Source organism: Aspergillus wentii (genome assembly GCF_001890725.1).
Source record: "Aspergillus wentii DTO 134E9 unplaced genomic scaffold ASPWEscaffold_9, whole genome shotgun sequence".
Classification (NCBI taxonomy): domain Eukaryota; kingdom Fungi; phylum Ascomycota; class Eurotiomycetes; order Eurotiales; family Aspergillaceae; genus Aspergillus; species Aspergillus wentii.
In genome coordinates this window covers 994,848-1,020,134 of record NW_024467840.1, presented here as the reverse complement: position 1 = coordinate 1,020,134, position 25,287 = coordinate 994,848, and the positions used below count along the sequence as shown (strand labels likewise).

General features: G+C 49.0%; 6 protein-coding genes across 6 annotated transcripts; 3 read left to right on the top strand and 3 right to left on the bottom strand.

The window, feature by feature from the left end:
* Nucleotides 1–187: 187 nt before the first annotated feature.
* ASPWEDRAFT_177126 (putative alanine aminotransferase) lies at nucleotides 188–2,196 on the top strand (the record flags this gene model as incomplete). Its single annotated transcript, XM_040831613.1, has 3 exons — nucleotides 188–323; nucleotides 643–1,892; nucleotides 1,942–2,196. 3 exons carry the CDS (start codon nucleotides 188–190, stop codon nucleotides 2,194–2,196), a joined length of 1,641 nt encoding a protein of 546 aa, XP_040684148.1.
* Nucleotides 2,197–5,841: 3,645 nt separating this feature from the next.
* Nucleotides 5,842–7,531, bottom strand: ASPWEDRAFT_32646 (uncharacterized protein; the record flags this gene model as incomplete). Its single annotated transcript, XM_040833696.1, has 3 exons — nucleotides 5,842–7,169; nucleotides 7,231–7,407; nucleotides 7,456–7,531. 3 exons carry the CDS (start codon nucleotides 7,529–7,531, stop codon nucleotides 5,842–5,844), a joined length of 1,581 nt encoding a protein of 526 aa, XP_040684147.1.
* Nucleotides 7,532–11,871: 4,340 nt separating this feature from the next.
* On the top strand, nucleotides 11,872–14,612 carry ASPWEDRAFT_55049 (putative C6 finger domain protein; the record flags this gene model as incomplete). The annotated part of the gene is made up of 6 exons (XM_040838144.1): nucleotides 11,872–12,285; nucleotides 12,381–12,493; nucleotides 12,553–12,800; nucleotides 12,853–13,045; nucleotides 13,100–13,689; nucleotides 13,747–14,612. 6 exons carry the CDS (start codon nucleotides 11,872–11,874, stop codon nucleotides 14,610–14,612), a joined length of 2,424 nt encoding a protein of 807 aa, XP_040684146.1.
* A 1,135-nt stretch (nucleotides 14,613–15,747) lies between these two features.
* ASPWEDRAFT_748392 (uncharacterized protein) lies at nucleotides 15,748–17,059 on the bottom strand. The gene is made up of 3 exons (XM_040839526.1): nucleotides 16,650–17,059; nucleotides 16,435–16,581; nucleotides 15,748–16,375 (listed from the first exon to the last, which is right to left on the bottom strand). The coding sequence occupies exons 1-3, from the start codon at nucleotides 16,869–16,871 to the stop codon at nucleotides 16,061–16,063; spliced, it is 684 nt and encodes a 227-aa protein (XP_040684145.1). The 5' UTR covers nucleotides 16,872–17,059; the 3' UTR covers nucleotides 15,748–16,060.
* Nucleotides 17,060–17,306: 247 nt separating this feature from the next.
* On the bottom strand, nucleotides 17,307–18,413 carry ASPWEDRAFT_164665 (intradiol ring-cleavage dioxygenase; the record flags this gene model as incomplete). Its single annotated transcript, XM_040829888.1, has 1 exon — nucleotides 17,307–18,413. The coding sequence occupies one exon, from the start codon at nucleotides 18,411–18,413 to the stop codon at nucleotides 17,307–17,309; it is 1,107 nt and encodes a 368-aa protein (XP_040684144.1).
* A 4,529-nt stretch (nucleotides 18,414–22,942) lies between these two features.
* Nucleotides 22,943–25,244, top strand: ASPWEDRAFT_55045 (putative chromatin remodeling complex subunit (Rsc9); the record flags this gene model as incomplete). Its single annotated transcript, XM_040838143.1, has 3 exons — nucleotides 22,943–22,970; nucleotides 23,029–23,334; nucleotides 23,389–25,244. The coding sequence occupies 3 exons, from the start codon at nucleotides 22,943–22,945 to the stop codon at nucleotides 25,242–25,244; spliced, it is 2,190 nt and encodes a 729-aa protein (XP_040684143.1).
* Between the last annotated feature and the right edge of the window lie 43 nt (nucleotides 25,245–25,287).

Here is a 25,287-nt window from a genome sequence, read left to right as displayed (position 1 = left end):
CACTAGACCCAGCTGACTCAGCAGAGCGGCTGACTCATCCTGTCGATCCCTACACCGCCTGTGTTTCTTTTTTTCCCGAAGATCGCGCAGTGGAGAAAGTAGGGGAGAGTCAGACCAAAAAAAAACCACGCATTGATTGATCAGTGCTGCAGGTTTCTCTCCAGAATATCCTCAGAAGCAGCACATCATGACCTGGCAGCTTAAGGTTGCAGCCAATATGCGGGCCTCGCCGCTGCGCTGCTCAATGCTCTCCCGGCCGAGTGTTTGGCCGCGGAGTCGGGTTTTTGGTGCGGCGCATCCCGCGGGGGGCTACAAAGCGTCAGGTACGTTAAGTCAATCGACACCCCCGGTCGAGTCCGAGGGGCATTTGGATCAACCCCTCAGATCGGCCAGTTTTGGGATTGGATTAGCCTGTCCAATGATAGCGGGAAACGCGCGAATCATGGGCTCCATCTTTCTGTCTGGTGGACTGTGTTGTCATATGCTTCCCCTCATCTCGTGACATTCCCGGCGGGCGTGGCCTTGGTCCCTGATATATTATGACTGTTCCTTTGGCCACCTTTTTCGACGCATTGTTCTCAGAAAGATTTACTATATCAAGAATTAATTAATCAATACTAACGTTACCGGATTTGACGGCAGGACCCATCACCATGACCCGGACGGACTTTTCGATTGCACAGCGTGGTGTTCACACCAAGCGTGATCGTTGCTTGGATATCGACAACATCAACCCTCACGTCAAGGCAGCCAAGTATGCCGTCCGTGGTGAGTTGGCTGTTAAGGCTGAGGAGTTCCGTGTGAGAGTCGCCCAGGGAGACAAGTCGTTGCCTTTTGACAGTGTCATCTTCGCCAACATCGGTAACCCGCAACAACTCGACCAGAAGCCCATTACCTTCTTCCGCCAGGTCCTCAGTCTTCTCGAGAACCCGCTGTTGTTGGAGAACCCGGAAGCCCTGAAGAGCTCTTTCGGTTACAACCAGGATGTTATTGAGCGGGCCCAGACTCTCCTGGCCGATGTGCAGAGCGTGGGTGCCTACAGTCACAGCCAGGGTGCACCTATCATCAGAGACAGTGTGGCCAAGTTCATCGAGGAGCGTGATGGTTTCCCCGCAAACCCTCAGGACCTGTTCCTCAGCGGTGGTGCTTCGTCTGGTGTCAACACCCTCCTTAATGTGATTTGCAACGGCCCCAGCGCCGGTGTCCTCGTCCCAATCCCTCAATACCCTCTGTACACCGCCACCCTGTCCCTCCTTAACGCCCAATGTGTCCCATACCTCTTGGAAGAGGAGAAGGCTTGGGGTACTGACGTTAACGCCATCCGCAACTCCTTGGAGCAGGCCAAGGCCGCTGGCACCGACGTTCGTGCCATCGTTGTTATCAACCCTGGTAACCCTACTGGTGCCTCTTTGGGTGCGGACGACATCAAGAGTGTCCTTGATGTTGCCGCCGAGGAGAAGCTCGTGGTTATCGCTGATGAGGTTTACCAGACCAACGTCTTCGTTGGTGAATTCACCTCGTTCAAGAAGCGCCTCCGCCAGCTGCAGCAGGAGTTCCCTGGAAAATACGACAACGTGGAGCTGGCCTCTCTCCACAGTGTTTCCAAGGGTATGGTTGGAGAGTGTGGTCACCGTGGTGGCTACTTTGAGCTGGTCGGATTCGACCCCTTGGTCGCTGCTCAGATCTACAAGTTTGTCAGCATCATGCTTTGCCCACCAGTCATTGGACAGTGCTTGCTTGAAATGATGGTGAACCCTCCCAAGAAGGGTGAGCCCAGCTACGAGCTGTACCAGAAGGAGTACAACGGCATCCGGGATGGACTTCACAAGCGCGCCCTTGCTCTGTACGAGGCCTTCCAGCGGATGGAGGGTGTTGAGTGCCAAGAGCCTCAGGTATGTGATATCTGATTGTATTATTTTTCTTTACTAACAGTAATTTCAGGGATCCATGTACCTCTTCCCCACCATCACCCTGCCCCCCAAGGCCGTCGAGGCCGCCCAAGCCGAGAACCGCGCCGCAGACGAATTCTACTGCATGCGCCTCCTGGAAGCCACCGGAGTCTGCGTTGTTCCCGGCTCTGGCTTTGGCCAGAAGCCCAACACTCTGCACTTCCGCACTACTTTCCTTGCCCCCGGCACCGATTGGGTTGAGCGTATCGTGAAGTTCCACAGCGAGTTCATGGCTAAATACAACTAAAAAGAAAGAAAGAAAAAAGAACAAGAAAAAGAAAAACGTTTGGGCAAGAAACGGGTATATTAGAATCTTATTTCTCTTTGGTTCGGGCTTGATTTTGCTGGACGAATCTATATTTGCATTTTCTATACAGTGGTTTTTGAACGAGTACTGAGCGAGTGCCGTTACCTTATAGACTAGGTAGAGCAACAACTGCTTAATTCATGATATTGAGTACAATAGAAAATATTTCTTAGTAGCATCTAGATGTCTAAGCGCGATAGCGTATCACCCAAGCTATATGCACCACTGAATGGTTCATTCTGTGATACTCCGCACCATCGCCAGGATTCTAGGGACAATGAGAAATGACAAAGATGATAACACACCAACTAACAATGACAAAGTCTAAGGAATGGAATGTGATAAGAGAAAAATCAAATATGCAAACGGGATACCGGTCACCCTATCTGGCGACCGACCAGGTGCGAACAGTGAAAAGTCCTCATGCATAGTCCCTCCGTTCGCGCTCATCATTGAAGAAATGCCTCAACTCAAGGCAGCTAGCAGCTTTTTCTGGTCCATGTACCTCTCAAACAGCAGAGACCGACACCATGCCTGGACCCCTTCCCAGAAACGTCAAACTGGAAGATCCGATATACTCCGAGATCTGATCAGAAAGGCGCAGACTTAACGTGGAAGGGAGAAAAGAACCGTCTTATGCGTATTAACGGGAGTTCAAAGTGCAGCGTCATAGAAAGGTGACAAAGAGGGTTCAGCGTGTCTTGGAGTGGAAGAACCTTAAACTTCGCAGCTTGTAGAAGTGAAACACCATCCTTATGGGGCTTGTCTGATGCCATAGACAGGGGGCTGGTCCAGTGACCAAGCTGATTTAGAAGCCGGGACGCTGATACTGAGGGCTGACGGAAAGGGTTCATTCTTGGAGACATCTGAGATATCGGTTAGATGGTGCTCGATGAAGCAAAGTGTAATTGACGATTCTTGACTTACTCTTCAGCCGTAGTGAGTAGCTTTGATGAAGCAATGCAAGTAAAGAGGTCGTGTGGTCAAGGACCTAATGTTTGTTGGCGAGTTGAACCATGATTGGTGGAGTGCAGCTTGAATCGAATGTGGTGATAATCTCGTCCGTTTTTGTAGCGCTTCTCCAAGGAAAAAGCAGATGCGTAGATATCTAAACAGGAATAAGCAAATGAAGACGAGCGTTATTCTACCAGAAAAATAGTACCTGAGAACATCATGAGTGTCAACAAGCTGGACTTGTTGCTCTGGACGACATCACGATCAAAGCGACGGAGAAAGTCAGATCCAGGCATAATCTTGCAAGATAATCCCAGTCCCATAAAATGTGCAGACCAGACAGCAATAATCGTGGGGAATGATACTTATGCCCAATGGCAATTGCTCTTGTCCCCGACGTCGCTGGTTGTATTTCATCCAGTGCTCCCGTTGGCACTGAAAGGCATCCTTCTTCATTTTGCCAATGGAAAGCTCGATACATCGTCAAAGAAAGAGACTCGCGCCGTGGATTGGGAGGATGCTCGTTTGTTTTGGAGCCTGGCTCTTTGCTGAAGGCCTAGACAGGTAATAGGAAAGTAATAGAGGAGAAGCATAATAGGTCTGCTATCCACTCTCGGGAGGAAGGTCATAGGTGGTATACAAGCCGAAACTGATCAACATCGTTAGCATCATATAATCACATAAACAACCATGAAACAACCAAAATAAAACAAAGAAGAAATAAAAAAAGGCAAAAAAGCTCACCCAGCCAAGAAAGCCAGGCTACGAAAACCCCCCCTGAAATCCTTTGGAATCAAGGGACGTTTTTCTCCGAAACACCGACTACACCACGATCTAATATCTTTTTGATATCCAATCGAGGCGAAGCCGGGATTCGAACCCAGAGCACAGCCTGTAGTGCAGAGAGCAATACTGCCGCTGGATCACAGGGGCTCTGGTTGTTGAAGGGAAAGAAGAGAAGTGAATGATATGCGTGGTTGGGTTACCGGATTGGGAAAGAGGGTTGGCTGGGCTTACCACCTCAGTTGGCAGTATTGGATTGTCAGGGCAAGACAAGACGACTGTTCAGCCTTGGTTGAAGTGGCGAATGAGTTCGAGATAGAACCATGCAGGATGTGAATGAATTCTGGCCGATGAAGATACTGCAGCCATTTAGCTTGCCCTGGGTGTGGATTAGATGTCGCGGTATTACCAACATCACTGCGTGACACTGCATGATAAATCAGCTTTTTCAAACTGGACAGGATGGATGGGATGGATGGGACTCACAGCATCGATTGGACAAGTTGGTATACCGGAGAGGTATAAGAAAAGTTCTGTTGTGGGGGATTGAACGCCATGTTACAAGCAGGGAGCTCTATGTAAGGATTCAACATCGTTAAGAAACAGGGACAGTATATATATATATATAATAGAAATAATATAAAATAGGATATAGAATATAGATAGCAGAGGAATATTCTGGGTATAACCCTGGTATATAACCTTTCGTATAAAGCCAGATCAACCATGATAACCAAAAGACATCCACCACAAAGGAACCAAAACCCCATCATGACCCATGGATAGACACATAAAGCATCCATCATGCAACCACCCATTCCCATATCCATATTCCCACGCACCCAACCAAAGCCCACCCAACCCCAAACCAAAACAAGGATACGCACAACTCAAACCAAACCAGTTTAACAACAGCGGAATGCACCCCAGATACCAAACAGAGCCAAGTCGCAACAAGCCTTGCGGGAGTGAAAAGCTTGTCTGGTCCATCCCTTGGAGGAAATAAATGCCTCATCTCCTGGATATTTTAGCCAGATCGGATGCCTGCATTGGTTTGGTTTGTTGGTTTGGATGTAAGAAACATTCCAGGATGGGGTTGTATTATGCTATTGGTGATGGTTTATTTGGGATGGAGTGGTATTCTTTATTATGGATTCTTTGTTGCACACCGCTAGATTGGGGACTGCTGATTTGTTCTGATGGCTCCATCATACCACACACCGCTAGTTCTTTGGAAATATGTATTACACAAAATAGTCTATTAGATTGATTCACACGGGGTAACTGTAACTTGAGACAACAAAATACAAGTGTAGTCTATATGTATGCACAGTGATCGGTCCTGCACCGCCAGGGGGGAGGCAACACGCTAGTATGCAGGAGACAGCACGATCAGACAGAAAAAAAAAAAAAAAAATAAAGAAAAAGTCTATTCTACTCCCACTTCCAACGCTTTCCCACTTCTGTCACCGGCTTGACCTCTTTCGGCATGTAGACACGTAGCATATTGCCTCCATTGTTCGATCTTCAAAGCCCAATGATGGGAAAACACATCATCCTTCTCCACTCGACGGAGATTGAATGGTCAGTTCGATCGGTATCCAAAAATAGAGTATCAATGGAGAATGAACAAGGATAACGAGTAAAGATAACGAGAAACGATAACAAGGCATTTTATGAATTGATGCTATAGTATGTGGGAATAGATTGCAATGGCTAATTGAACAGGGTAAAAAGCATTTATCATCATCGCTCATCAAGGTCATGAAGACGTAGGTGTCGTCACTCAGACGGTGTGAGGTGGTGGTAAAAGGTGCCGCGAAAAGACTGCAACCCACTGCTTACCGATCACTGTGCCCACGACGGAAAGATATTCTCATCCATGTTGGCCCCCGAATCAAAAAGAGCCGCGGGCCAGATGGGATCCGACGGGGATGTCGTCATCGGTAGGCTGCTGGGTGGGTTGGGTGTCTTAAACTCCGGTGGCTGCGATATCCCATAGGAATCTTGAGCCGGCAAGGATTTGGGAGGCTCTATGTTGCCCTGCAGTTGGTGTTCCAAGGCCGCCGTCGACTCGTTGGCCGATTTGAGGAAATCGTCAATGTTCATCGACTCCAGATTGTTCGACGCCAACAGCTGGGCTTGGGGCAGGCTAATAAACGAAGAGGCCGAGCTGATGCGGAAGTTGTCCATATCTGATCCTTCGCTCACGCTGTGCAGATCATGCAGATCGCTGCCACTGTGTCCTAGACCGGGAAGAGGTCCGAAATCATCAACCTCCGAGATATCGCCCGACGAGGATGGAGCAGGCAGACTAGGCCCCATCGAGTTGTAGTCAAAGCTGGCGTAGGAGGGAGTCTGGGTGCTGGTTGTAGGAGGCACATCCGAAGAATACAGAGGGAAACTTGACCAATCAACCGGTGGAGCACTGAACGCACCAGATCCCAGAGGTGTGTCGTTGTCAGGGGACGCAAAGTAAGAGTCTTGGTATGTATCTTGGAAACCCATGCAGGTAGCCGGCGAGGTCGTCGTAGCAGGAAAAGACGAATAGGAAGAAACATCGAGAGGCGGAACATTGGTGACGATCTGATTTAGAGGAGTCTTCCCCAGAGCAGTCGTTACAGGCACATGTTCAGGGGTCTGGTCGTTCGAGTTGTCCAACGGTTGAGATGGAGGGAAAAAGGGCGGGAGTTCGAGCGGAGTTACAGAGTTCGTGTTATCCTCCGCATTTGTGACAGGGACACTCTCAGGGGAGCCATTCTCGGATTTCGTAAGACGCTGCGGCCCATTGTCATGTTGCTCTGGACGTGGTGGAGGTGGAGGGGGAAGCAGCTCCAGGAAAGATGGTTGCGCCAAGGGTAGATGATCCACTGATCGGCGGGTCACATCGGACGTCGAATGGATGGTATGCGATCGAGGAATGGTGTAAGGCATACCACACTTGTGAGCCATGTCATTATGCTTGTGGGCAGGCTTGTGGTGGCCGTCTCGGAAGACGGTGAGCGTACTCTCCGACTTGGTGGATGTCAACTGAGGTTTCTTGGGGGGCTCAGCCAGCACCGCAGGCTGGGACGGAGGGAGACCAGTCTCCGGGACGGAATCTAGATGGTGTTCCTTTTTCAGCGCACAGATACAGCGCTGTCCATGAGCGCAGGCGCAACGCTGGCGGGAATCCTCTGTAATCCAGATCAGAACAATGAATCAGTGTGCCATCGCCGTCATCATCATGATGCTCACGCTTGTGATCCCACTTGTCAACGAGGTGGTGGGGGTCCGAGTCATTTTTATGACAGTGCTTCTTCTTGTCACCACACTCGCACTTTACGTGGGTTGTCCGTGACTTGCGTAGGCCGCGACAGTGAGTGCATTGAGAGACTGGTCGGCCTTTTTTGTTGATATGGGTCAAAGGGCGGTCTATTCCAGTTAGTATGCACGCCGAGAGCTGTCAGATGATCGACATACCACTGTGGTGACAGCTGCTGACGCGGTGACCCCGGACGCAAGCTTCACAAGCCCACTTCTCGCCATCGATAAGCATCTTCGCGGGTTACTGAAGAGAGAACATGCGACGATTCGCGACGAGTAACAATTTCAATCAAATGGGTATAGAGTATTGGGTATCGACAGAGACTGGAGTCTCTATAATTTGGTGTTTCGAACAACAAAAGAAATAATAAACCGAACAGGAAGCCCTGTCGGGGAAGAGTGAAGAGCCGTCAAGGCGGGTTTCACTGTAAAGGTGTGCGATCCGTCCTATCAAGACCGGATCGACGAGAGAACGAAGAAACTCCAACAGAAAGCAAGGGTATCTCCAACGAAATGTCCCAATGCGCACAAAACGCAAGTCACGAAACGCCGTTCTACCAGTATATAGGGCCCGAGTCGCACCGGTTTGAGATTATCTCAGATGGGTGTGTAAAAACAAATTGAATAGTTTTGTAGTTTCGCAGGCGCAAGCCACCCAGGGAGCCAGGATATGAGGCTAGGAATTCCAAGAGATCGAAGAGAGAGAAAGGAATCCAATTGAAGAGTAAGAGCAGTTGAAAGCAGCGAGGATCGGGGGCCAAAGCCTACGCACCGTTTGGCGCCGGCCGTGAGACAGGACACCAAATACCGGCTGTGGCGGCCAAGAGAAGGGGAAAAGGCGACCGATGTCGAGGCAGGAGTTGCATCAACACCCTGTGAGACGGAGAAAAGAAGAGCAAGAAAAAGAAGAAGAAGAAGAAAAAAAAAGAAGAGGAAAAAGACGGGGGAGGGGAAAGGCGGGAAGAAGTAATATTAGACCGATGGGCTTTTGGGGGGGGCAATTTGGGGGGGAACAATTCAGGCGCCGCAAGGGAGCTGCGTGGGTGGTGGCTGTGGCGCCCCGGAGGCCGAGGACGATCGGACAGGCCTAGTCGGGTTAGCGCGGTCTAGTGAAGTTAGTGCCTTACTAACCGTAGTGGGAGCGGACTAGTCTGGATCAAGGATAGTGCCGTCTCCATCGACAGGACAAGAAGACCCCAACGACGGCTGGTCCCGAGCAAGACTCTGTGATGTTCCTGTTGTTACCCCCACCAGGAAGAAGCAAGAATGGAATGCGTCGTGTGTGGTCCACAGTCCTGATATTCCTGTGTATTTGTTGAATTTATGATTGAATATCCGGCATTATCTCCAGCCTGGGATGTTTGATATTCTGACATGTCAGCATGTCACTGTCGCCTAGTGAATGATGTCGCTGAATGATGATCCTAGCCAAGGTGGTATTCTGGCTTGATCCTGACTGACTCGCAGCAAGGCAACTGGTATCCTTTTTGATCCCATTAAATTCTCCGTTCGTTCTTGTGTGCGTTGTACAGAAAACTCTAAGCTGTTTGACCCTATACGTACTCCTATGATGTCCCTAGCTATCGCATGGAGGACAGTTGACGCAGCAAGATCCACGAATACCAGCTGAGAACACCCGGAGTACCCCGTATTTCACATCCCATCCAACCCTTTATTAATGCAAGGACCCCCAGATTCTCGATTCAAGAATCATGGACGATGTCAAGCTTACCTGGACATACTTCCCCAGGCGTTGGCTCGACTGCATATGTACTTAGGTCTTAGGGCTTGCAGTGGATGGAGTCAGGTCTAACTAACGGTTGGCCCGCCGAAAACCCTGCGCTCGTGGATGGATCCTGTTACGAAATTCGGGGCCAAGATCCGGGCACACTGCCGTTAAACTTTTTTGATTTTTCAAGGCTCCATCTCGTCAGCCTAGTCCGTCTTCTTCCTCTTAACTTCTTCCAAAAAAAGTTGAAAATATTCCCAGCCAGAAAAATCCTCCGTCTAACAGGGAATCAAACCCAGCAAAGACAGATCTTGCCACGTCCCCCTGCCGCTGCCAGTCCCCAACTTTCCAGAAAAGCGATTCCCACGTTCCATGCAGGCACTAAGTAATCAGAACCAGACCGGCTGGCGCACTTGATTGGCAGCATCAGGTCGAGCATGCGGTTGGACAGGCACTCGCATTGGGCCATGGACGACTGCGCCATGGACCAGTCTTGGCCCCAGGATTTAGGCCAGGCAGCTGGTTGGAGTTCCTTTCCAATTTCATGCAGCAATCGAGGAGGAGTATCCTGTTACATGGTTGGCATCTGGGTTTGTATGCAGGACCGGTCTGGGTTGGCAGCGCCTAATGCGGTACGTATGGGGACTGTTAGGTAAAGATACTCCACCTATGAGACCACAATAATAATAATACCTAATATGATGCCATTTCATCATACTTCCAGTAAGACAGAACATAATAAATACATACCCATAATTCCATATAGAAACAATAATGAAGCGACAGGATCAAGTTTGTGGCCACGCAACATGACATCACGGCTTCTGCTTTGGTGCGTCTGCAGTGCGACCGGCGCTGTTTGGCGGGCGGTCAGGTGGCGGGGCTCCTGATCTGCACGTGTCCACCAATCAGGGCTGCCGCTAGCCACAAAACCGGGTCTTTTCGGTGGTGAACGGACTCTCCAGAGGAACACGATCCAGTCCCTCGTGTTGGAGTCAAAGGGCAGAACTACGTTTAGTATGGCTTTGTCGTCCTACAATATTCCATCTAATACCCATCATTATTATTTATGGATGTGGATGGATATGGAGGCAAGCTATTAGGTGGATCAGACTCACGGACACCAATAATTCCCCAGAAAGTCCCACTCGACCATGTTAGCCTTTATCGACCTCTCCCGGCCCGGTCTGATGAAGCCAGCCAGAATGGGCATAATCGAATTGACGCCTTCAACCAGCCATGGTCTGATGGAATTGACACAAAGTCTCAATTATGAGAACTCCCAAGTCGCAAGCTGCTTATCTATCCCAGTGAGATGATTCAACACGAGACACGACCATGGGTGGGACTGTCGTCTGTTTCAGGCTTTCAGCCCGCTGCTATATACGCGCCGGTCTGGCTGCAACCCGGACCGTGCACTTGTGGAGGAGACTAGGTAGGACTACGTGGTTGCTGTCGTTGTTTTTTGCCGTGTTGGATAACTTTGATTTGAAGAATCAGGATCTTTGACAATGTTTATTGACGAGGTAGTCAATCCATTCTATGCTGGTTCTAAGCAGTACGTTTTGGCTTTTTTGGCTACCTGCAAAACCAGAATCTGATGGAGTCATCTCCAGTCCTTCAATGCAGCAGAAGACTGTCCAGCTCATCTATGCACCAGGCCATCCACTACAAACTCAATCCCCTATTGCTTCAAGAGCTCCTATTTACGGCTGGACACGTCGGGGTGCTTGATGCAGCAGCTCAAGTACTAGGGAGAGCTAATATGGGGAGTCATGCAGTAGATGCATGAACTGTCCGTCCAGTCACGGTTAAAGACCCGAATATGGTCACCGGTATGATGCTATTTGCTGGCACCATTCGGACGTCCCGAGGGTATGTCATGGACTCATGGCAATCTGTTGCTTTGACTCTATGCTCTGGTCAATGGTGAGGTTGTTCTCAGCGCAGCAAAGTCAGCATCTGACGTCGTTCACCGAAAGATCCAGAAATACTGTGCAGAAAATAGAACATTCAAGCTCTATAAATGTCTGGGTCACTAATTCTATCCAGTATTCTGATGCATCCAAGATAATGTGATTGTTCTGAGCAGACCGTGGTGGTCAAAACACCATCTGGGATTATCACAGAGCCGCATCGCATCCCACGATAGAAGCAGGAAACGTTCGAGAATCGAACAAAATAGGTTTGAAATCTTATAGATCAATTCATAGATGCAATCATATATTCTCAAGATAATTCCAAGGCCATTTCAGTAGAACAGCCCAGACTTGGTCGACGATGACCTCGTTTACTCCTCCATCCTCAATGGCATCGTGTATCAGATGGCCACGGACAGGATCGAGCCTCGCGATGTAAGATTCCCCTCGCATCCCTCCTTTCGGCCTGGACGACCCCCCAATCTGTCGCATCCATATCTCTTGGCCTCTTCTTGGATTAGATGAGGTTTTGGTTGAGTCTGGCCCGGTGGGAAATAGTATTAATCCGTCGCTGGACGCAGAAACGAAAAGCCGGATCTCCGCGTCGGGCGCGAATCATCCCAAGTATGAAACTATATCCTGTCCCCCAAGACCGTCTCGCCGTCTGTGTTTTGAAGTTCATCGTCTTTTTTTTGCATCTCGGTCGCGCGATCATGTTCGCTGTGTCCTGCTCTCAGCGCCGAGGGCTTTCGGCGCTAGCCCCTTCACAATACCCCCCGCCCAGGCAAATTTAGCCTGTAAAACCTTGCCCTGCTGTCCTCGCGTCAGTTCTCTCCTCCAACTCCTCCCATCCTCCACCCATCCGGAGCCTCGCTCCACGCCCACCACCCAACTCGCCCTCGTGTCTCGCCTTTTTTCGCCAAAATGAATTCCCGCGAGCATTCTGATATGCCTCCGGCGCCTTCCTATCCATCCCCCAACGCCGCGCAGATGGGTCAGGGTGCCATGCAATACTACACGAACCGCCAGTTGACTGCCGACGAGCTCTTGTCCGCTGAGCTTTCCCGCGAAACCTCCGGCCCCGGCCTCGCTGATGGATCGAGTAACGGCGTTCACCATAGCCAATCGATGGTTTTGGGCTCGTCAAACCCTGGTGGTCCTGACATGGGTCGTCCGTCATCGCCCGACCAGCACCAACAGCAACAACATATGCTTCAGTTTACCCCCAGTCAACAAGTGGGTGTCGATCCGAATCACGACTTGAGTTATGGTGATCAGAGTGCAAGGAGGAAGAGGTCGAAGATTTCCCGGGCTTGTGATGAGTGCAGACGCAAAAAGGTACGGCGGTTTTGTTTTTTATTATCGCTTTTTCTATGGCTCGTCGCGCTAGACGCGACGTTGGATGACTCGATTACTTATTCTACGTCCAACAGGTCCGTTGCGATGCGAGCTCGGAAACTGGAGTCGAGACCTGTTCGAACTGTCGCAGACTCGGGGTGGTTTGTCAATTCAGTCGCGTCCCGATGAAACGCGGTCCCAGTAAAGGGTAAGAACGATGTTGCTTCAGGAGGCAAAAAGCATCCCCCAACTGACCATGCATAACAGTTACATCAAAGAACTCGCAGAGCGTCTGCACACTCTGGAGAGTCAGATGCAGCCTGCTATGGTCCATCCCGATATGCCTTACCAGACCATGAACGAAGTCTCACCACCCAGAGGCTACCAAGAGTTTTCTCCCCCAATCGACACGGGCCCGATTAACCGCAAGAGAACGTACTCTGTCTTTGAGGGACTCCCCAGTTCTTCTTTTGCTCAGCCTTCTTTCAACCCTCGTGGCTCTCAGAATGCTTTTGGTTCGTGGTTTCCATACCTACACATGAGGTTCTTTCACTAACGATAGACTAGATGCAGGAGAGACCCCGACAGACCCCTGTAACCCGTCCGTTATTAGTGGCTCTGCGCCAAAGCCTGGCAATCTATTTTGGCCCCCTGGTACTGAAAGCGAGCTTCCGGCTGGTATTGAGATCTCAGATGTCACCAAACAAGAAATGGAAGAGGACATGACACCACTGGATGTAGATGAGGGTGCTTTCAATGCGTAGGTTCTCGTCTGCTGGCTTTGACCTTGCTTTGTTTGTCTAACAATGTGCAGGTATCGATCGAAAATCCACCCTGTCTTCCCCATTCTGCCACACACCAGGGAACGTCTGATGGAAATACTCCACCGATGCAGTCGCGAATTGCAGGAAGTCTTTCTTTTTGGTCTTTACACTGTGACGCGCACTAATCTGGAGCGCATGTCGGGCACATTTGAAAAAGTGACATCTTTCGACAACGCCCAGGACATTCTGCTGTTCTACACTCGCCAGCCAGCTCTAGTCCGCGAGACTTCTACCAACTTGATATGGCTTCAGACTATGATGCTTATGATCTTGGACTGCGATTCACGAGGTCCTGACAACTTTGTCCTCAAGGATGGCGTTCCCAAGCACACGCTCATTCAGTCCGCTACCAAGTTAGGCTCTGATATGGCCAAGAGCATGGGTCAGCTCAAGACCAAGCGAGTCTCCGACCCTGATGTGGATTCGGAGGCGAATATCACACGTCGTAACTGGGTGTCCTTGATCATTCTCACCCGCTGGTATGCCATCAGTGTGGCTGATCCGAGTGTTCTCGGAACCAACGAGATTGGTGGTCGGGAAGATGAAAGGGTTGTCGGTCCCGTTACAACAGGAGTTGGCTGTATGTTAAATTGCCCTTAATGATTTGGTGACAACATTACTAACGTTCGTATCGCAGCATACTCTACATTCCTTCCTGAGATGGTTACCATGGCCGCACTCGAGCACAATGTCTGCCAAAGCAACACTGGCTTTGGTCGCATGGTTGGCGCCAACCTGATGTCTTCTCTTGAGCGTTTGACGGAGATAGATGACATCCGCACATTCAACGACAACCCAGAAGATGCCGCATCTCACGGGTTCCTTGAGAGTCTACAAAACCAGCTTTACTGGACCATCCGACTGTTGATCAAACGACACATTTTTGTCTACAGTCCGTATGAGATCATCTACTGCGCTGAAGAGGTTATCAACGAAATGCACAAGGCTGCCATGCAATCACGTATCGCAACACCGTTCGATCTCCACAGCTTAGCTTTGGCTTCTATGACTTTACTCGAGGCAACCGTTCTCCCAGAGCACTCGAACGAATGCTGGGACTCATTGAAGAAGGTAGAGGAGATCCTCGACCGTCGCTTCAAGTACACCTCTGAAGGCGCTGAGTTTGACGGCATCTTCGCCACCTCGGGCTGGGACTCTAAGATTCGCATCTTCCTGGAATGGAGACGAGTCAAAGCCCAAGAGAGCCAACTCCATGACCCCAGTCTCATGAAAAGCACCTCTAGCGCTGCTCCCCCAGTCATGGGTCCCAACGAGCAGCGCTCTCTTCAGCATTTGGCTGACCTGGCTGTCGGTGCTGAGGGCTCCGTTGCCGCTGTTGCATCCTCGCCTCCTCCCCTCGCCTCTACTGAGAACATGGGTCCAACATCACCGAACCTTGTGCCGTCGCAACCTCAGGGCCGCGTCGTGGTTGATTTCACTATGCTCACCAAAGAAGGCTATCTCAATGTCTTTTCTGGCTTGATTTACCGCCGATCTCGCTGAGTTACGGTACCAACGGCATTCAAAAAGAAAACTTGAAAACTTTTTGCGGTGATGTATCTCAATTTGGGTATCTTTTATCTTTTCTTTCCATTCATATGTCTGTATTTTTTTTTTTTTTCCTTTTTTCCTTTTTGCCTTCTCCGTCTAATTTTCTCATTCCCCCCCTTTGCACTATCTATATGGGGAAAAGCTCGGTTTTTTTTTTTTTTTTTTTTTTCTCTTAGTTTATTTTTTGCCTTTTGTGACGCTTGATGCTGTGACTAGCGGGATTATAATGGTGAATGTATGTGTGTACTTGTAGCGACTAGTCAGATTGGACCAACTTCAGAAAATACATATTATTATTGGGACTGAATTATCATTTGTAGTATCATGAAATCCTCAATCTTGCTTGCAATGTCGACTATTACAGAACAGCATCAGCAAATAACAGATACCAAAGTAAAAATATCAGAAAGCAAAGATAAAGTGAGAAGATGAAAAGAAAGAGCAACTTAACAAAACAACATAACGTAAATCACATCCCCAACGCAACCCGCTTCCATACACCCTCTATATCCTGACAAAGTTGCAGAAAGCCATCATCTTCAATATGTTTACAGATCCAATCCTCCAGTCTCGCTGTACGCTCAGATGTTGATGCAGACAGGTACGTTGAAAAATCCGCTGTGGTGAGTATATCGTGGCGCCCTTGAGTAGTACTGATCGCGGATGGTGTTTCGGTGGGATAGTTAACTTGATAGTCTCCATGTGTATTTATTCGGTGGACTGAGAATGAGGGATCTGATGATATATGCTGTTGAGTTGGGATCGATGGGGATGGGGTGTATATATTCGTTTGTGGGGTGTTCTGAGCAGGATTCAGGTCTTGGATGGAGGTATAGCAGCGTTTGAGGTTGGATTTATTTGGGTCCTGGATAAATGTGTTCTTGGGACTTGGCTTGGATGCTTGAGTTGATGTTGATGGTGGTAATAGGGTTGGATTGGCTTGTTGATCGGTACCTTCTTGTTTCATGATGATCAGCTTAGCGGCTCTTGTATTTCCATTTCCTCTTTTCAGGAGAGGCATCATACCGGTACTAGGAGGTCTTGCGGAGATATCTCCTGACGTTGAAGTAGGTGTGGGCTGTTTGGATGTGCGTGTACGAGGTTTCTTCGCGGCTGGTTTCGCGGCTGGTTTCGAGAATGGCAGGTCCCGTTTCGGAGGAAGAAGCTGATTGAGGGTTTGAGGATCGTGACAGACTGTAGCTACGCCTGTGGAGGGTCTGGACGCTACGTCCTGGCTGCTTTGATTTAAGGTGTTTGGTTCTGAGTGGAATGTATCTGGGACGGTTTTCGTGTTTAGGCCGTTGCTGGTGGTTGTGGTATAGTCCGCTGCGGTGTGGGTGGTACCCGAGGACGAGGATGGCAGTGGAGGACCTGTTCGTGATATTCAATTAGGAAGAGGTTTATGATGGATAGGATGGGACGATACCTGTAATAGTCGATGTCATTCCAGATGCACAGGTTGTCGACGAATGCGATGGGAAGATGACATTATTTGAAGAAGAAATCCCAAGCGCGCCTGAGCCGCTAGGGAGCGCGTCCTTTCCACCAGAAGTAGAGGATCCAAGCCCTGGATTCCATTGTGAGGATGCCAACTTTCGAGCTGGTTGTAGTGAGCCGATATTCGATTCTGAGAATGGACATTTAATGTCACTCAGAATGGCCAGCGCCGTGTAGTAATCTCTATCGGAGGAGAATTTTATTTGGAAACGACGGACCTGTCCTCAGTCTCAGAAAGAAGACTTCTAATGTTTCAGTAATTGTGTTGGGTACGCACGCTTGTTCCTCCACTTGGATATTTCACAGCCAAACAGGGCGACTTTACGATAACTGCAAAGATGGGTTTCGGGTGACCGTGACCAATTTGTCTTGACTGGGCTTGAGCGACAGCCTCTCTTGCAAAGTAAGCAATGTCTATCTCTTCCTATTATCGTGAAAAAGCAAATCATTAGCATTAGGTCCAGAGAATGATCCAGGGCTTGCAGGTTATACCAATATATCACAATCGCGTGACACCCGCAACAAGATCCGCGCGGTGGAAAGAGTAGCTCCTGGACGTTTTTCAAACACACTGATGATATCTCCGTTTCCGATTATGTGGCTCCAGCTCAATGGACCGCTGTGCGAGATGGAAGTGGCTGCGTGAGAGAACTTTGCGAGCGGCAGACGTGCGAGTTGGGAAGACTCTTGCGGCTGCTGGGAGAATTGATACATGGCGGTGTATATAATAGACGAGATAGATTGAAGATGATATTTTATAAGTTGGTCTGGATGGTATACAGGTGAGAGTTGTAGTTGAGATGGGTGGGTGTTGATGGAGGAGGGCTAGGAAGCACCTGACAGTGGGTGATGACCCAATTTGGCTATATGTTCCAACCACTTGTTGACAGATAGTATTTGGGCTCGCGCTTTTCTTGTGGAAAATCCACGAGGAAATTCAGTCACAGAGCTACATAGGTTTATGGATGAAGAAAAACGTTTATTTGTTTAGGCTGATGTAAACTTGAAAGCTTCCAAGTTTTCTATTGTGACCAATGCGTAAATAATAAAAGGACGGCACCATAATTCTAAATCTATAAATAAGAAAGAGTTCACTCTAACAAAGAGAGAAGAAGATATCCGATAATCGAATGTCCTGAAGGAACCCCCCTAGTTGCTCGAGGGAGAAGCAGAGGCAGAGGCAGAGCTGCTGGTCTGGGGAAGACCTCCATCAATGGCCCTGGGGCTACCCTCATCTGTGCCCTCGATTTCGATTCCTCCAGAGCCGGTGTACACATTGGTGTAGTAAGGGTAGTGAAGAGCAGAAGTGTTGACACCAACGGTGATCCAGGCAAAGATTCCATCCTCGATCTTATCTCCAAGGAAGGCGTAGCTCAGCATCGGGTCCGCATCGCTATTTCCAGATTCCACATTGACAACACGGTCATCGGCGTTGAGGGTGATGGGGATGTTGTTGGTGTTGTAAGGGTAGGTCGATTCCACCTTGCTGATGAGATCCTGGTCCCAGAAGATTTGTCCAATGTGCGCAATCGATCCACCAGCAATGGTGTTGTTCGGAAGACGCTGGGCATTGATATGGGCGACATTGTGGTAGTGGGTGGTGCGGCTGTCGTAGTGGCCAGGGAAGATGGTCTCGAAAGTCACAACGCCATCTTCATTGGTAGGCTGGATACCGCGCAAGAAAGTGCGGTTGTGGTTGGCGAGGTCCTTAGCGTTACCATTGCCATCGGCCACCAGACCGGAGTAGACACCGGTAGCGTTGCATCCCCAGATCTCAGCGTAAAGATCATGGATGGGCTCACAGGTTTCGACGTCGACGTACTGCTGTTCCACGACAACTGGCACTCCAGACTCGCTCTCTCTGATATTACTCCTGATATGCTCTCCTGGAATCCAGTATGGACCAGTTTCGCCCTCCGGGGCAATCAGACAAACGTTGCTCTTTCCAAACAGGATCTCGTCTGATGTCGAAGGCTCGATATTGCCAGTCACATGGTGGGATTTGTTCAAGATGGCGTCTGTGTCCCGGACCGTGAGCTGCCGACGGTGCAATTCGACCATAGCCTTACGGCGAGCTTCAGCGCGGGTGTGCAGACCACTTCGTTCGAATTGGGTGGCACACTTCCTCAAGCCATGGTTGACATCTCTCTTGAAGGATTGGACCTCTGAAGTGGGCTCTTCGTGGTGACCAGGGTGAGCGGCAGCGAGGACAGCACCACCGACGACGGTTAGGTTCAGCAAGTTTTTCAACTGCATATTGAAATATTGGCAAGGAAAGGAAGGCAAAAAACAAATATGAAAAATCAGGCTTGAAGAATGAAGTCAAGACTGTAAGACTCGCAATGTGTTTGAGCTATTGATGACCGAAAGAACTGAGGATATCTTAGGCTTTATATATCCCACGGCTTCCTCTTTTCTTCCCTATATCGACAATAGCATCCACCTGAAGACGATGGAACTGCGCAAACATTCTGGATAATATTTTACTCGCCTTGGCAATGGAAGTCATCATGCACTGCCTACATCCACAGTATGAACGGCATTATTGGCGGCTTCCGGTCAATGCATGGCGATCCAATGAGACATCTCCAGCATGGCGATCAATGGAATCCACAAAAGACTAGTCACCAATAGGTAGTCAGTTAAAGTCATCTTCAACACAAACTATAACTCGAAAAAGTTCTGCCCTGCGCATGAACAAGATCATAGGAGACCTTGGTAGCTTGGGGGTCATCCGTGCCCAACAGCGAAAATTGAATGATGCTCCAGCTCTGTAGGAACAATCTTCATGTCCCTGACTATTGGATGCTTTTTCATTGGCTCCGCGATTGATGAGTACCCGGAGAGTGTACTGTTATGGATCAGATATACCAATGCGAATGATTATCGAAAGCAGCCGTGGGGAGCCAAGAAAGCGCCTTGTTTCTTTTCCCACGATACCTCAATGTAACTCTGCTCCTCCCACAGTCCCCACGGCAGATTGTGGGAAAACTCCGGGCTGGAACAGCATTCTGGTCGACCTTGGCATGGATTCAAGGACAAATTCACAATGCCAAGAAGGGAATGGATTCGCCAAGAAGCAGATTTGATGATATCGGGAGCTTGAATTGCTGGCGGAATGAAGAGGAGTGAAACAAGTGTAATATTCAATGTCGATCCCGAACCACTCGGGACACTCGAACTTGATACGTATGGTTAAGCAGAACACAATGATGGCAAAGTTTGGGACCTCTAGGACAAGAGGACGGGATCAGCACCGGTGGGTCGGACATACAGGACTCGGCTCGGGATCGGCCCTGGAATATTCATGGAAGTCCATTCGGGATCAACTATGCCATCGCTGTGCTCCATATATAGACTCGGCCCACGTATACTGTTGGTGCCGATGATCTTCCGCCGCATTACGATGCCCCTGAATATAATGAATGCATGGGTAAGTCTTCAAAGGTATTTTCGCGGGAGAAGAAGTGAATGTTGGTTGTTGGGAAGTAAAGACATGAGAACCCGAGGGAGCTGTAGGCAAGCCATGCTGGTAATCCGCAAAACTAGCAGGTATCACTCCCAATGCATCAATATTCAGTGAGCGAGTGCCACTAGTAAGCGCTGGATGCGTACCCTTTATTAAGGATCAGGGTCTTGCGAATCGAGAGGAGCATGTGCTCTGTATTAGTCCATGGCTCCATACTCCATAGCAGTCGAGATAATACGAAACTCCGCCTTGGCAAACAGCAGTTTTCAGTCTTTATACGCCAGAAAGAATACCAATGACGTGACAACAGTGGAGCCTTTCCTTTTCAAAGATATTCTGTAAAATAAGACAGCGTTGGAGTTGGAGACGTTGAGGGCAGGCGGGATAAGATTTTATCCCCGATAAGACTCCACGATCAACTCCATCGGTCATCTAGAGCCCGTGACAAGTATTGATTTGTTGGCTATATCACTATAATGGATTGTAAGCTGATAGTAGCTAGACGGAAGCCAGCAGCTTTTATCGAAAAGGTCCCAATTGCAGCATTTCAGCAGAAAACTGGACGCTGGTAGTTACGTATACCGTCGCTCCCAAGAGCATTGAACCCTCATATTCGGAGATAGTGTTCGGGCGTAAAGCACGGAGAGTGGAGGGCCGATGTAACGGGGCATTATCCTCCGTGAACTCCTGGCCTTGGTCAATGTTTGGGCGATGATGACGCAGAGGATGCTGTTTCCAAGGTTTTCTTCATTGCTCTTTCTAAAACAGGCTGTCTACCTGGGAGGCAGCTTCCCTACAGCCCTAAATAGGTAGTTGGGCAGGCCAAACCTTCGACTGAGGTGTATTTTGGTGAATAGAAATCCTCTTCGACTTGTAGGATGGGGTTTCAAAGAGATCCCTCGCCTGAAGGGGATAAAAAAGAGCATACCACTGGGGAATTGCGCCGAAACGTATCCATTTCTGCATCTGCTGAGGTAAAAACTTTGCAGGCTATAGCCACCTACTTTCAAGTTAAGCTGGTACTGACTTAGCAGGGGACGTGCCCCTGAGACGTCCGTTTATGGCGCTTCCATCAACAAGAGAGCAATTAAATCCGGCCAATATGACAACGACCTCCAAGGACAAGTCTGGACGGATTTAGAAGATCCTTATCCTAACTGTAAAGAGTTGATTCGTCTATATGGAGGGCGCGTGGACAACTTCTTGAAAAGCTCCTAGGCAGCATGAGCATCGAATTTGATAAAGAACAAGCCTTTCTTTACATAATTGTTTTCAATCGCAGTCCATTCAGTCCACTGCCTGTCATGATCTCAATGATGCTGTTCAAATCCCCACAAAGAATTTCGTTAACACTGCCACTGATTTGGTTCCACACGTAGAACTTGTCCCCGGCCTGGAACATCACTTCCCCAAATTTTGTCTTCTCATAGTACATTATTGGTATTGCTCTTGGGAGATCGCAAGCTTGGGCCATCTGCGGACCAGTGCTGTTGTCTGCAGCCTATTCATATTCATAGTCCAGTATTTCCGGGTCATTAGCCCACCCTGGAGACAATTTAAGCTATGCATTTATCTACCAGTAAGATAGATTGGGGCGAGGCGGAGAGCCTTTACCAAGGGCTGCATGATTTGTATGTTTCAGCAGAGTCGATGTATTGCAGGAGAATGCCAAGTCAGACAAAGACGCTCAAGAGGGGCACTGTAGGCCACTTTTCGAAGTTTTGAGTGAGTTGGGTAGTTGTGAGTCAGTGGAAAGACTGTTGAGACGGGATGTTCATTATGTCAGGTACTATCGAGTCACCAAAAGGAGGGTGTTGGTAGGAGTAAGTAGGAGAGTGCTGAAATGAGGGGTGGGTCGACAAAAGTTCTGCATGCTTTTTTCTCTGATAGGCCTATCCTCGCAAGATTTTTTTAGGTACTTGTATATATAGATTTATAGAGTAATTCTAGCTGGGTGCTTTGAATTAAAATTGTTGGATTTCATGCACGGCTTGCCGTCGGGCAAGCAAAGTTCCCAACGGACGAACAGTTGCTATTGTTAGGCCCGGATGCTGACTTTTACGATTGGTACCGGCATTCTTGTGGAAAATATAGAAAACACAGTAACTTGTATGTTCGTCTTCGCGTGGAAATTATGATACCAGGATTAGCGAAGCTTTTGAGATCCAAGACAATAGTTGGGTGAAGCTGACGAAAACGCGTCATAGATCTGTTTCTTCAGAGTTTCAGATACTGTCCCTTGAAATCCACATTGAGAAAAGTTTCATTGAAGTTCCTTTTGAATGGATCATTAGTGATTCGCCAGGATTAGAAGAAACAGACAGGATCTCTCGAAGCCATGTATCACTTATCCAGGAAAACATTGCTTCTCTTTGCCTATTTTTTGCCCAATTCACAGCAGAATGGAGTGACAGTGGTGAGAGATGTAGCTGATTCATCAACAGTATCATATTTAAGAATTGGAAATCAATCTGGATAGACTTCTCTGTATGTTGTTGAAGATGGAAGTTCCCAGGTGCCCTATCATGCCTGAGACCAGATCACATGACCTCTACAAACATAGCAAACACTGGGCCGGTCCGCGAGAAAATCCGGACACGCGCCTGAGGCCAGCCTTCCGACTAGAGCGAGAAGCTGCGCGGAACTTTTGGCTGGGATGCCCAGCACGCATCGCAAGACCAGCTCGCCATCACCACGGAGCCCTTTTCTCCTCCCAGGGCCGCAACCAAGGCATTGACGCTCAGCTGTTACGCGTACTTGTCGCAGTACACCCTCTGGACCCGCGCAATACACATCGCGCAATTTTTACGAACCGTCGTCACGAGGAGGTCTGTGTTTTGCATCCCGCAGTCGCATCCTTTGCTATACAAGATCGAATCGCGACCCCAGATTTCCAAACCCGTCGCGGGGCAACTCGCTGGCCAGCTCTGCATACGCTTCATCGACCTCGAACTTATTTGGAGTGGCTTTTGCTCGCGCCGGAATACCCGATAGAATAAAAGAATTATTAAAAAGAGGAGCAACCAAAGGGTTTTTTTTACCTGTCACAGATCGCCAGGAGGAATTTCTCTCGATTCCGATTACGAACCCAGAACGCATTTTTTTTTTCTTGACGGAACTGAGGGCAACATTGAGAGAAAGACGATAGCATTTGCGTTAGGAATATCTGGTTACGGTCGATTGTCGACAACCGACTCAGTTCAAACTGACTGTCGTACTTCACGGGTGAAAGACTTGCACGAAGATAAGAATTCGCATCCAGCGTGTCGCTTCCAACAGTTTTTCATTTGCGGATATCACTGGGCCCAGTGCCAAAATGTCTACTCCCCGCACGTCCTTGCGAGGCAAGTATATGCCACCCATGAGGTCTACGCTTTATAGTGATACTGACTTGCTCCATAGAGGGCTTGCGACAGGCTCCTAAAGTCAACCAGCCCTTTATTCCAGATACTGCCCCTGTTCGACGCTCGTTTACCCACGGAAATGTATCTCCTCAATTGACACCTGTGTCGCCGGCAAACGCTCAATTCGGCGTTGATAACTGGGATTCAAGGGACCAGAGAGCCCCAATGTCCACACGCGAGGTAGCGACTCCGGGGAACCGACCAGGCCTGTTTATTGGCCTCCCTGACAGTAGAGGGAAAACTGCTAAACAACCCGACTTTTATGACCCTTACTTTCCCCTAAGGTTTCTTGAAGTGCCAAAGTGTAAGCCCATCACACTTTTTGTCTGATATGCGCGACTAATAAGGAGCGTTGTAGCCGATCATATCTATAAGCGAGCCCATTACGGATTGCAATCTGGAATTTCGGACGAGGTCGACTTTGCTTTATACCACCTGGTACAAATATCAAATCAACGATGGGATAAGTTCAAGTTCGAGGGTTTCCCGCTACTTGCTGAAACACTCATGGAAAAAGCAATGGAGATTACGCTTCTGTGTACCGGTGTGAAATGGGAACTGCAGTACGATTTTCGGCAACCAATTGACCGTGTCAATGTGTTGAACTCATTACATGGCACTCGCGATCTCTTAGAGAAGATCAGAAAGATCCCGGTTACTTTGCCACAAGACACTCTTGAGACATACGAGTTCAACCACCGGCTACGCAATGTCAAAGAAGCAACTCTTGTCCTCAGGAATATGGTTTTATTGAAGGAAAATGCATTCTACGTTGCGCGTTACGCCAAGGGTTTGCTGAGGGACTTCCTAGTCATTTTGATCAACATTCCAAACCAGCCTCGTTTGAATGAGATCAAGAATGATGCATTGGACATTGCAGAAGAAGTGACCAAATTCATGAAGACCGACCCAGAAGATCCTCTCTGGATTACTTTGATGGACTGCCTCGAATCTTCAGATCGTGCTCATGTCGTACGTGGTCTTTGGGCAATGACACATTTCTCCACCGAGATTGATGAGCCGGATGCAAACCAAGCGATTGAGCGCACGCCGAAACAGACTTTGCAGCAATTGTATTACCACACTTTGCTTGACCTAGACAAGGACATTTTGAGTGGTGCGCTCGACTTTTGGTATCAATACACACTCTCGCCGGGAAATATCGAGACTGTGATTGACACCTTTAACCTCCCCATTGTTTTCGTCCCACGAATGATTGCATTGTTAGCATATGAAGGGAGGCCCTCCAAGAAGGAAACAGTGCTGCAGGAGGAAAAAGTGGCACCGCCTCCATCTGAAATCCCTCGTGTACCCGCTGAGCTTCTCAAAGATTTGATGGATCTTTCGGAACCTGAGCGCAGCTCTCGCTGGTTGCGCTGTTGTTTCGTCGAGGACTCTGATTGTGAGATCACACAGATTGCGCTGTGGCAAGCTTACCAGAGCCGATTCGCAGACCCCAGGGTTCCTGGCGGTGGTGTTCTCCCTGCGGCAGAGTTCATCAAGAATGTCAGCACAACATTTACCAATGCACAGGCTCAGGTCATCAACGGACCTGGTGCAGCAACTAAATTCATCATCAAGGGAATTCGGCCGCTTGAATCTGCATATACCTTCCAGGGATTCCCCTATATCTACTGCAAGTGGGCAGACAACTCCAAACCATCCAAGACGTGCTCACGCGCCTTTGGTACTCCCTCAGACCTCCGCTCCCACGTTTTCTCGGAACACATGAACCTTGCGCCTACTGACACGCCGGGCCACTACAACCTGGAAAACGCGGAAACCCCCGTTCACACCTGTCTCTGGGACAACTGCACCAAGTTTCGATCATCTGGCCCGAGTGCCAATACCGCGATGGTTGCAGGACACGTTTCCTCGCATTTGCCCGAGGAGCGTGCCGCAGATGCAGAACCACCGAGCTCCAAACGCGCGGTACTACAGGAACGCATTGTTCGAAAATGGTTTTACATGGATACCCCGGTGAATGACAGAGGGGAACCCGTGGGAGTGGCCTACAAAGCGGCTTTAGTCCTGCGTAATCTTGCCCGGAACCTCCCTAACCGGATTGCACCAAAGTACGACGGACTTCCTTGGAAGAAGGCCGTATTCCTCAGTCACCGTCCGAAAATCATTGAGTCATGGGACCGGAATAGGTCGCTGCGCAAAGAACTCACCGAGTTAATTATGACTATAGAGAGGGAAGACGATTATTAGGATTTCGTTATTATAAAAACCCCCCTTTATTACTATTACCGAG

Bases quoted from the DNA above. Each gene is read 5' to 3' on its own strand.
- ASPWEDRAFT_748392 (XM_040839526.1), bottom strand. From the start codon at position 16,871: ATGTATCAATTCTCCCAGCAGCCGCAAGAGTCTTCCCAACTCGCACGT. The intron at 16,582-16,649 runs GTATAACCTGCA...TCACGATAATAG, and splicing joins CACGCGATTGTGATATATTG to GAAGAGATAGACATTGCTTA. The intron at 16,376-16,434 runs GTGCGTACCCAA...GACTGAGGACAG, and splicing joins ATCCAAGTGGAGGAACAAGC to GTCCGTCGTTTCCAAATAAA.